The sequence below is a fragment of the Phaeoacremonium minimum genome (assembly GCF_000392275.1).
Source record: "Phaeoacremonium minimum UCRPA7 unplaced genomic scaffold PA7_03_scaffold_350, whole genome shotgun sequence".
Classification (NCBI taxonomy): domain Eukaryota; kingdom Fungi; phylum Ascomycota; class Sordariomycetes; order Togniniales; family Togniniaceae; genus Phaeoacremonium; species Phaeoacremonium minimum.
Window position 1 is genome coordinate 47,601 of NW_006921254.1, and position 11,739 is coordinate 59,339.

The 11,739-nt window shown below is 51.4% G+C and overlaps 3 protein-coding genes across 3 annotated transcripts; 1 reads left to right on the plus strand and 2 right to left on the minus strand.

Annotated features, from left to right (window-relative positions):
* Positions 1-409: 409 nt before the first annotated feature.
* On the minus strand, positions 410-1,111 carry UCRPA7_4522 (hypothetical protein; the record flags this gene model as incomplete). Its single annotated transcript, XM_007917075.1, has 1 exon — positions 410-1,111. One exon carries the CDS (start codon positions 1,109-1,111, stop codon positions 410-412), a length of 702 nt encoding a protein of 233 aa, XP_007915266.1.
* A 3,347-nt stretch (positions 1,112-4,458) lies between these two features.
* UCRPA7_4523 (putative amidase protein) lies at positions 4,459-7,699 on the plus strand (the record flags this gene model as incomplete). The annotated part of the gene is made up of 5 exons (XM_007917076.1): positions 4,459-4,537; positions 4,597-4,901; positions 5,176-6,014; positions 6,069-6,162; positions 6,728-7,699. The coding sequence occupies 5 exons, from the start codon at positions 4,459-4,461 to the stop codon at positions 7,697-7,699; spliced, it is 2,289 nt and encodes a 762-aa protein (XP_007915267.1).
* A 390-nt stretch (positions 7,700-8,089) lies between these two features.
* On the minus strand, positions 8,090-9,469 carry UCRPA7_4524 (hypothetical protein; the record flags this gene model as incomplete). Its single annotated transcript, XM_007917077.1, has 1 exon — positions 8,090-9,469. The coding sequence occupies one exon, from the start codon at positions 9,467-9,469 to the stop codon at positions 8,090-8,092; it is 1,380 nt and encodes a 459-aa protein (XP_007915268.1).
* Positions 9,470-11,739: the final 2,270 nt, after the last annotated feature.

The following is an 11,739-nucleotide window of genomic DNA, read 5'->3' on the forward strand; positions in this document are numbered from 1 at the left end:
AATTCAGTTTCACAGCAAAGGTGTCACGTTGAATTCACCCTCTGCTCCTTACACTTACCTAAGCCCGTCAGAGGCTCCTTTTGGGTCATATATATAGCACTACGCTCACTTAGATCTCTTTTGTTACGACTTGGACCTCGATGGATCACTACATCCACTCCTACTAAGCTCGCACACCCTTTTGCGTTCGAGACAAAAGGTCTATTTGCGTGTATCATTATAATTAGCCGTTTGTCTATAACAACTCAATTCTAAAATTCCTAAGCTATAGATACATTCAATATTCTTCAAGAGATAGGAAAATAAGATGCATTGCCTATCAGTTTTTTGTTGTACGCCGAAGTTCTCATCTAAGATGTCCTCATGAGCTTCATGGAATGATAAGGCTTCTCTTAAACAGTATAATCAGTTAAGAGTGATTGCCGTCACCGATGCAGTAAGGAATAGGGTACGTCTCGCTGCTACACAGTCTGATAACGCCCTTGACCCAGTTCAGGTCGCCGTAAGATTGGCTCGTGTAAGTGTCTGACATGAAGGTGGTGTTGCTTGGATTGTCGGTACAGCCACTCAACACATTGCCCTGAATGCGGTGGACGTATGGTTGGCTCACAATGACGCCGTACATGTTGTCAGGGACCGTAAATGTCAGGGTTTGTGACTGCTGCGTGGTCCAGGTTTCGGCATATGAGATAGAGTACGTCAACTGGAGGATGTCCTTGACCGGTGTGTAATTGACCCCCTCCGTAACCGTCAATGAGTTTGCGATCATGTAGCCATCAGTCACAGCAACTGAAGCTGTTTCACCGCCCAGACTACTAACAACTGGCGAAATGGCAACATCCCAGTTGAGAAACTCAGTATCAGAGAGCACCTGAATCTCCTTGCTTTTGTCACAGCCTCGGGGAGCCATATTGCTAGGGTTGAGGCTGTTGGTACGAGCAACTGAAGAATCGCCAGCTCGAGCTTGTTTCTGGTCGAAGTCGGCTGCCTTCATGATTTCCGATTTGCCATCAGTTTTCAAGACAATAACATCATCGTATGAAAGAGCCATAGGAGCGGCTCTAGCAAACGAGCTGATGCTAGAAAAAGCTATAACAACGAGAGGGAGCATGATGATAGCTGAGGCAAAAATGTCGGAGAGATAGAAATTTCGTGAATCAAAGATGGCAGCAAGTTTTTGTGTGTAAAACGATAGTCAACTTCCTTGAGGTGAGAACGCGATGACTTACTGACTTGCTCTGAAGCTAACCTAGGGAATATCTTAGAGGTTTTGTAGTTTGGTCAAGGCTTGACTCAAGAGATAGCCCTGACATACAAGGTTTTGTTTCACTAATCCGAATTTAGCAGTTGCGAACCTGGATAAACTGTGCTTTAAGTTTAGTTTCTCGCTTGATCGTATTAATGATCGGTGGAGGAATTCCATAACTTTCTTTGACTATTCTTAGACGGATTATTCCCGATGAATGGAGAACTCGCGAATCCACCTGACTTCGTATTCCAACAAACATGTCATGCCTTAGTAAACAAGTCCGTTCCATCTTGATTAATACATCTGCCGATATCGAGAACAAGATCCGAGCGACTGTATTGCCAAGTCTCACTTGGCACTATAGGCGAGCAATTATAACCAGATCATCACGATAACCAAGAGCCAACTACACGTGTATGAAGACCCCTATGTGCATTGACGCAACCAATGATTGTGGACGCCCAGCCCAGGCCCACTTCATGCAGGGCTGCAGGCATCGCCTTCTACTCAGCCACTTTTGGTCCCCTCTTCAGATTATTACGAATAGGTTTTCTTAATGCATCTGGGGTTGTCATACCGGTGCCCCTTACCAACGAGCACTCTTGGCGATCGACCAATCGGCCCAGCCAAGTGACCGGTACACCTTCGAAATTAATGCCTCGACATGAGATAGGAAGTTGACAAAGACACCCCTGCACGGCAGACGCTATTAGACTTTGTTGGCGTGTCTCGGAAAGGACCGACTTAGCAAAAGGTCCCTGCAGGACCCTGATCACACCCTGGCTGATCTGCACTGGCTGTGGGGCTCTGTCCCGGGCTGAGATAGCTAGCTGACTAGGTTATGAGTCGGGGAATCCGTATAAGCTCTCTGAGGCATCATATCGCAGTCTATTCTCTTCATCGCGGCTTTTGGATGGATAAGTATGATGATGGTTAAATATCAGCGCGCGCGTACGTAAAATAGTCAATCAGCAGCCACCAGAGCTTCAGCGGAATTTCTCTTTCATCCATAAGTCACTATTTCTAATTTTCCATCACTTACAATTATTGTATCAGTCCTTATTTCATCATGTATGTTTCAGCATACAAGTTTCTGTCCGCCATTGTCTTCTCATCGTTAGCGTGAGTATTTCCGGCTCGATCCAGGCATAAACTAGTTCTCATAATCAATAGAATGGCCGACCTTCACACGAGCTGTGCCTGCAATAATGGCGACAGTTATAATTGGCGCATAACTATAAAGGCCTGCACAACATATGACGATGCCAAATACCAAGTGAGTCGAGTCGCGGTACACCTTAAAGAACATCATGCTGATAGGCCATGTTCGCAGTGGGGTGGTGCCGTTTATGACACGGCTGCTGGTCGAGTAATTAAATTCTGCTTCTAATGAATGTCAAACACCCGAATTGCTGATGATACCGTAGTGCAATCAACGTAACAGTACAGAGGGAATTGCTGGTGACCAGTGGGAGGATGCATGCAAAACTATTGCAAAGAATGGCTTCCAGTGCACTGACGGGCAGGGCACCTGCTTTGCGGATCCTGACGACGTTCGTGGGTCTTGCTAAAAGAGGGAAGCATTTTTTGAATTCGAAATTATGTTGCAAATTGTTCCTCACATGGAAGATTTGTTTAGTTTGCAGAAACTTCTTCATATCTTAGCAGTGATCTTGTTTTAGATGTGGTATATTTTCTTGAAGGAAAATGGACTACTCGAATCGGGTAGGAAGCTGGAAATGTGGGCGACCCAAATTCGAGGTTCAAACAACTCAATTGTTGTAGGTTCGTGCCAAAAAAAAGATAATCAAAGCAAACGACATTTTGCCGTAATGTTCTTGATGATACCTCCTCTGTTCTGTTGGAGCACTTGCTTTCTTAGCCTTTGAGGGCTAACTCCCCTCCATTCGCCTACACCCATTTGTGAAAAACATTGCTAGTTAGCAAAGCCAGAATTGATCTAATCAAAGGAACGTGACCTCTTGTAGTTTGCAGGCTAGAGGATCTATAGATTTATAATAGCGTTTTTACCCTCTAGACGTATTTGTAATACTTTAACCTTCCAAGCATTCTATATACTGTATATAATCACGTTTTGAGAAGAAGCTGTGTCAGCGTTAGCTTAAGAGGTAAATGGCCTGTGTATACTCTGGGCTCTTTCATGTCACAAGCAGAGGATAAACAGGTTATTCGAGCTGACTTGCAGAGGAGATAGGAGCTCACCAAAATGGCACAAGTTCAACGCTTCCACAGTGTCCTAGAAAACACTGGGGCGATACGTCAAGGTCAACAACAGCTTTCACTATCTTCTACTCGCTACACATAGTCATTAAAGGCATCCTAGACACACGTATGCAGACTTATCGCAACAAAAGTAGACGCTGTCACTTCGCTGTTTAAAGCACCAATTAAATGCGATGTCAGATTCTGCTAGAGATTATGAATGACATAATCTATAGATACTCGAGTGTAATCTCCAAGTTTGAGGTGTTCGTCAAAGTGCCGTAAATGCCGAGATCGAAGCACCACTGAAGTCTTCCACGCGGCTTGGCTTGGCCATGCCAATAGTCTTGTCAACTATTTCCGCGAAGGCCGCCTTAGGAAGCTGGAATCTCAAGCTTTGAGTGGGCAAGCGGCTCTTGTCGCCTGGTAGTGCTCATGTGTGTGCGGAGTTTTTGTCCCTGGTTCCTGAACCCCGCCGATAACAGATGGCAGGTGCGTCTGGGCGGCAGCCATGTATATCGATAGAACGTTTTACTATGCCACATTCGACTTTTGGGTCGTTCCTGTGACGTCAAATTCGCTTTTCATACTCTTCTTATCGCATGCCGAAGACCTGCCTAGGCCATGAGGATAGCTAAAGCCGGACCCAACAGCCTGGGTGTCGCAATGCCTTATCAGGCTCATCCACATGGTGAACGGCGCTATATCAATCGGCCTGTTCCGGTGCTCGGGAGTCGGGACAGGCTTCTTCGAGCTTGGCAATACATCTTGATATGAATCCCGCGTTTACTACCATGCATGATAATAAATGTGACTGCATTTAAATCGCGATACTCCCCCACACCAATGCAGCATCGGACTGGGTGAGAGTGCCAGCCTTGAAGAGTACAGGATCGCCGACAGTCCATTCAAGCCATATCTATCTGCCCGTGGTGCGAGTTGCGATTGACATTGTCGTTATTTAGCTCATTTGATTTGAGACACCGATGGCGACAGTAAAGCGGCTCGTCGTAGCCGCATCACTCGCGTGGCTGGGGTTCAGCAGTGTTGTTTTGTCTTTGACTGGTAAGAAATGATTGCTCTTTCGTTTCGACTTCATTTGCTAATCAGCTCTCTCCATTTAGTTAAGGGCAAAGAGTTCCCGAGCCTGATCGATGTTACAATCGATGATCTCCAAGGTGGTCTCGAAACTGGACTCTTCACCAGCGTCGACTTGGTCAATGCCTATATTGCGCGTATCCAGGAAGTCAACAGCACGCTGAATGTTGTAACGGAGCTCAACCCAGATGCACTGTTGATTGCTGCTGAGCTTGATGCTGCCAGGGCAAATGGAACAACCCTTGGGACCCTCCATGGCATTCCAATATTGATCAAGAACAACATTGCTACAAAAGACAAGATGAACAATACTGCCGGCTCCTGGGCACTGGTAGGAGCCACAGTGCCCACAGACAGTTTCATGGCGAAGAAACTCCGAGAAGCTGGAGCTATCATCCTGGGAAAGACCAATTTGAGCCAGTGGGCCAACTATCGAAGCAGTAATTCTAGCAACGGCTGGTCTGCATATGGCGGTCAGGTCTATGGAGCGTACTACCCTCATATGGATCCCAGTGGTAGTTCAAGTGGCAGTGGTGTTGCATCGTCCATTGGACTTGCCCTCGCATCGCTTGGAAATAAAGTGTAGCAATCACTAATTTCGACAGACCTCGGGATCAATCGTTTCACCGTCCCAGAAGAATAACCTCGTGGGCATCAAGCCCACAGTTGGGCTAACATCTCGTCACTTGGTTATCCCTATCAGCTCTCATCAGGACACTATTGGGCCGATGGCACGCACTGTCAAAGACGCGGCGATCATCTTGAAGGCTATCGCGGGTGTAGACCCCAAGGACAATTACACACTTGCCATCCCACACTGTGGCAAGATTCCCGACTACGTAGCGGCATGTGATGCAGGCGCTCTCAAAGGAGCCCGCATCGGTATTCCGTACAATGTTGTCAGCACTATCACTGCGTCGCCGGAATTGACGGCCTACTACGAGGCAATTGAGCTCATGAGGTCCGAAGGAGCTGTTATAGTTGATGCAAACTTTACCGTGCCCAACCCAACTACAAGTTCCATCGTCCTCCAAGCTGACTTTATATCCGACCTGGCGGCTTATCTCGCAGAGCTTACGTATAACCCTAATATGATTACTAGTCTTGCAGACCTGCGGGCTTTTACTCAGAGCTTCCCCCTGGAGGACTACCCAGACCGCAACACTGCGACATGGGACGCAGCTCTGAGCCTGGGATATAACAATAGCGACATACGGTTCTGGCAGGCCCTACAGCAGAATTACTACTATGGTGGTGAAGGAGGGCTGCTTGGCGCGGTCGCGCGAAACAATCTAGATGCTCTGATCCTCCCAACCAGCTCGTCTGCTGGAAGAGCTGCTATTGTCGGCGCACCGATTGTGACAGTGCCCCTGGGCTTCTATCCGGCTAACACGGCCGTTACAACAAGCTCTCGCGGCCTTGTAACTCGCGGTCCCAAGATTCCGTGAGTACTATTCAAGTCTTGAATCGAAGAGTCGTACTAATTTTTATTCCGCAGTTTCGGCCTCAGCTTTCTAGGTGGGAAGTTCACCGAGGCGACACTCATCGGGCTTGCGTATGCGTTCGAGCAAAAAACGTTGGTGCGAAACCAGGTACAGCCATATATCGTACCCAACATTGAGCTTGGCGATTTTGCCGGCTTCTAACACAGCCGACTCGAGCCTCGTTCGAGGCTATGTAGAACTCCCGCCAATGTTGAACGTAGAAAGTGCCTCTTCATCCATGTATCGAGGGAAGCTCAAGTCTGCTTTGGTTAGAAACATAGAATATGATTTTCGAACTGCCTCGTTTGATATTCCGCGATGTTCAAGTCAGACATCGTGTAGGCTGAACCATATCCCACGTCTTGGCGCTCCGCAGTTGTGCAACCGAAAAGCCTTGTCGGGATACCCCAACTAACACCGGACATGGCCGACCTCGATCACGAACGCAGAAGTTCTCTCCTTGTAATACCTTGAAAAGTGACAAGTATACGCCCGCTCAACTATGAATATAATGTCAACTTCAATAGACAGGATCGATGTCCATTCACACTTCCTACCCGCTTTCTACAGGGAAGCGCTTGCTCTCACGGGCCACAGCCATCCAGATGGCATGCCTGCAGTACCGGTACTTATCCACCGAGTTACTTCAAGCCGCAGTCTAACATGCGGATAGGAATGGGATGCGGAAGCTCATCTGAAGCTCATGTCCTCCGTAGGCATCCGCAAGAGCATACTCAGCATCAGCTCACCTGGGACCGGACTATATCCCTTGACACCCGAAAAGTCCGTTGAATTAACCCGCAGATGCAATGACTTCGCAGCGGATCTCAAGAGGCAATATCCGGAGAAGTTTGGTTTCTGGGCCGGCCTGCCCTTGCCTCTGATCGACGAGTCGTTGCAGGAGGCTGAGAGAGCTCTGCGGGACGGCGGCGCGGACGGCATTGGCCTCCTGACCAACTACCAAGGCCACTACCTCGGCGATCCGATCTTCGACCCGGTCTTTGAGTATCTGGACCAGAAAGGCGCAATCATCTTCGTCCATCCTACCAGCCCTTGCACATGCCATGCAGACACTGGCCAGGACATCAACGGCGCGTCGTCAAGACCAAGCTATCAGCCCGCCACGCCGCTCTTCCCTCCCTACCCAAACCCCATGTTCGAGTTCTTCTTCGACACGGCTCGCGTAGCAACAAACCTTCTCCTCCGCCACGTGCCCCGCCGCTTCCCGAACCTGAGGTTCATCATCCCCCACGCGGGAGGCGGCTTCGCGCCTTTGCTGTCTCGCGTGACGCGGTTCAGCGGCCTAGTGCCAGAGGCGTTCCCCGGCGACAGCGGCGTGTCTGCGCTGTCCGAGGACGAGGCGAGGGCGCTGTTCCAGGAGCGGTTCTACTTCGACCTGGCGGGGGTGGTCTTCCCGGGCCAGCTGGAGGGCATGATGGCGACGATGGGCGTCGGCGCCGATAGGTTGCTGTATGGGTCTGATTTCCCCTTTACGCAGGCGGGCGGCGTGAGGGCGCTTGCTGCAGAGATGGATGAGGGTCTGCAACGTCTGGTGGGCAATGAGCGAGTGGAGGATGTTTACTTCAAGAATGCCGAGGGGCTGTTGCGGTCCGCTTGGTCGTGTGATGCAAAACAGAAGACTTGAGAGACGCTGCGTTGTGTACAGTATCAAGAACAGTCAATGCTCGCTATCATTTCTCTAAATAGTGTATATGTACGTGATTGGGTACGCACTACAGGGTATCAAATGTGCTATATATTCCTTCACAAGACGACTCAATATGGATCTACACTCCCATGTTTGACTCGCTCCGTTATATCATACTCGTTGAACGCGTAGCTGTGAATGCTGCGTTACGTGTCGTTGCAGATATGGGCCGCTCTGTGCACAATTGCGAACATGGACGCCTTTTGAATGATGGGCTCGAGTGCTTGACTCAGCAGAGCGTCGCGGAGCCGCACTGAATTGCAGCCAGCTCCGGATCAAGGGTGGCTGTCCATCAGAATATGTTAGCTGTAAACAGCCGACACGCTCTCACTCAGGACATCGGCCCAAGTTCGCAAGCAAGGCCGCAGCCGTGACATCGATGCCGCCGGTCCTCCTGTCCTCGATGCCAAAAGCAAGGAAGAGCACATCGTCCAGATAGCCATGATACTTCTGGCCGCGCGCCTTCCAGCTCATGGACGTCACGTAGTACATCTCGCTGAGGTCGTGCTCGACGTCATACATGCCGCGGCCGTGGATCCAGACGGGCTTCTTCGAGATGGCGTAGATCTCAAAGGGGGCGCGCTGGCGGAAGACGACGACGTAGGGGTCGTAGGCGGAGTGGAAGCGGTAGAAGGTCTTGTGCTGGATGATGGTGAAGACGAACGTGTTGTCGTCGGCGGCGCGGCACGAGGGGTCCGCGCGCCGGCACAGCGTGATGGCCAGCGAGTTGGTCGCCTGGTGGATGGACTCGAGCTTCTCGGGCAGCGTGGGCATGTACGCGGCCAGGCACTTGTTGTCCCGGGCGGCGGCCGCCGGCGCGAGGTCCTCGCCGACGGAGCCGTCTGCGTTGAGCTCGGCGAAGGCGCGCGTGGGGAAGACGTCGTAGTGCGCGTACATGCGCTTGCGGCTGTCCCAGAAGATGAACCAGTTCTTCTCGACGGGCCTGTAGGGCAGGGGCCGCTGCAGCTCGGTGCCGACGCGGAAGTCGTCCTGCGTGAACAGCTCGACGCCCCAGTCGACGAGGACGCGGAAGTCCTGCATCCACTGGCCGAAGCAGGTGAACATGGAGTTGCTGCCGTACATGGCGTAGGGGGTGCGCGGGCCGTAGAAGACACGAGCATCGTGGGGGCCCACGTTGAAGCCGAAGTAGCCCAGGTCGCCCTCACACTTGTCGCCGGTGGTGGCGGCGATGGGCAGGATGGAGGGCTGCCCGGCGCATTGGAGACCCTCGGGGCCGAAGACAGCGTCGCAGACCAACTCGGCGAACCATGGTGATGGATTAGGGTCGTCTATGTTGTTGAGCTGGGCGACGATGATCCAAGTGCCGTCGGTGACGGGGTGCGGGATGATGTTGGGGTTCAAGGACGGCTTGTCGCCGAATGTGATGTTGAAGTACTTCTTATCGGCCGTGGACACGGAGAAGATCTCATGATGTGTCTTGCCGTCGTCCGGGTCCGGGTCGGGGCCGGAGCCGGGGACAGGCGGCACGAAGACGCTGGAGTCGCCGGTGAGGCCGGAGATGTCAGGGAGCGGCAGCTGGCCGTCGGCCTCGGGGGTGAACTTGTGCTCAATCCACTCGTTCCAGTGGCCCAGCTGGGACCGGAGAGTGGCCGGGTCTTTCCAGTTGAAGCATCGCAACGCGACGAGGAAGAAGACGAGCAGTGGCCCGATGACGAAGACCAGCCGCTTGAGGTCTCTGACAAGCATCGTAGCGGCTGGTGAGTGGTTGCGCAACTCAGTCCCAGACCGGAGGAGTTGCACCTGCGTATGCGTGCGTATGCGTGCGCACTCGGTCTCAGTACTCAGCAGGACGGAAGCAGGACTGGACTGGACTGGACAGGGCAGGGCAGGGCAGGGGGGATTGCAAACCCCCCGAGAGATTGACGTTATTCGCGCGCGCAGGCTGGGCTGGGCTGGGCTGATGGGGAATTGCACGAGCCAGACCCCAGACCCAAAACCCGAAGCTGGAGAGTTGCAGGTGACCCGCGGACGGAGCTGACGGTGGAGCTCTCTCCGCAATGAGATCAGCTTCACGTGGATAGCTTCACTTCCAGGTTCAGGTCCAGCTCCGGGGAAGGTCTGTCTCTCAGACTCTCTCTACTCCAAGTGCCGATAAGCGCCGCGGTGAAGTCACGTCACTGCGTTGCAAGCCGAGAGAGATAGAGAGATAGAGAGATGCAGCGATACGCAGAGCCACTCGGGTTCCGGTAGCAGGCAAAAGACAGCGATTGTCTGTCTGTCCCCGGTCTGTTGTTGTGACGCTGTCACGGGTGGAGCGATAAGATGAGATACTGTACATGTACTGTAGATGCTGATGAGCACAGTGCCGGCAGAGTCCCGAGCTTCACACCACTTTCCCAGCCACAGCCACAGCTCTGCCGAATGATAACAGCGAATCCTGCTGGCCGATTGTACTGTATCTGCAGGTGAACTGGATGGAGCCTTACAGTACTATGCAGTATGGTGCAGATACGGTGACGGTGGTAAGAGTACTACAGTACTCGCTACTACCTACAGTGGTAACGGTAGTGTATATGCAGCAGCTATGCACCTTGCACCTTGCCTTAACCTTAGTCAGGGCAAACGTTGCGAGCGAGTGCGTAGTGTGTACTGCGAGACTGCGTAGTGCGTAGTGCGTAGTGCGTAGTGCGTAGTGTAGTATGCGTGCATCCTGCTTTTCACATGTGTTTAGTTTTGTTCCTGTTCCATTCGGAGGCCGCGGCAGAGGCAAGAGATAGAACACCACAGCGATCTACACGGTACATGTACAGCGGCTTTTTCTCCTCACAAGTCACCACGCTACAGTGACCATACGCAGTACCATGCAGTAGTTTACCGGCACAGCGCACTAAAATTACCAGCTGCAAGCTGAGCTGTGTGCCACACCTCGATTGTCTGTCCCGATATGCAACACACAACCCAAATCGATCGCGCATTTGCTGTAGAGTACCAGAGTACTGAGAGTACCTACTAAGCCAGTCAGTCAATCAATCAATCAGCCAAATTCACCCTCTCCTCTCCACTGCACTACATACACAGTATAGTACCGAGAGTACCGAGAGTACCTAGCGATAATACTGCATATTGGGCTGGAGTACGGTGGAGAGGGTGAGCTCTCGTGGGCTGTCAATCACCAGCGTAAAAGGACATGGGAGGAATATTGGCATTGGCATTGGCGTTGGCCTCTACATGTAGCGCCGCAAATGGGCGCTATTACCCCATTGAATCGCTGGTGCAACGGTGCCGGGGGCCCGGGGGCCCGTTCTTGGCTTCAGTTTAGGTACTATGCAGTAGTAGTCTGGTGGGTAATAGCCCACTATTCCCCTCACGGCCCCATGCAGATCGCCAGCTCAATTCGGAAGCCTCGTCCGCTGCGGGTCTCCCTAACCTACATACACCCACTGCCCACTACCCACTACCCACTACTCTACAGGGACTGCACAGCACACCACAGCTGCTGCCAACGTCATTGTGGTCTGTGTGTGATGAGAGATACTGCAGATTCCATTCGTTTTTGTTGTCTTATCTTTCTATCTTTCCATCTATCTATCGACGGTACAATCGGATGTGGTGGAATTGCCGGCATGTGGGTGACCTTGGCAAGAGAGTCAGAGACTCATAGAGTCAGAGTAGGATTGAGCACGCGACCAATTGCTCAATACACACGCACACACACCGAGACTCGCATAGAGAGGAAGCGTGTAAGCACAGACAGATACGTGACTGGCGATGGCTTCAATTCCCCTCTTGTCACTTCCCACAAGCACGAAGAGCAGAAAGCCAATTACAATTAGACACAATGTTGAATGTTGAACATTGAAGATATAGTAATGCAGATTTCTGTGTCTAGACTAGAATAACCGGGTATATATAGTGCAATGTGCTATTATGTTATGTGTCATGTGTTATGTACAAGCAGACAAATACTTCTTTCCTCTGTGGAGCGCCCCGTTGGAAAATACACTATCGTAATTGCA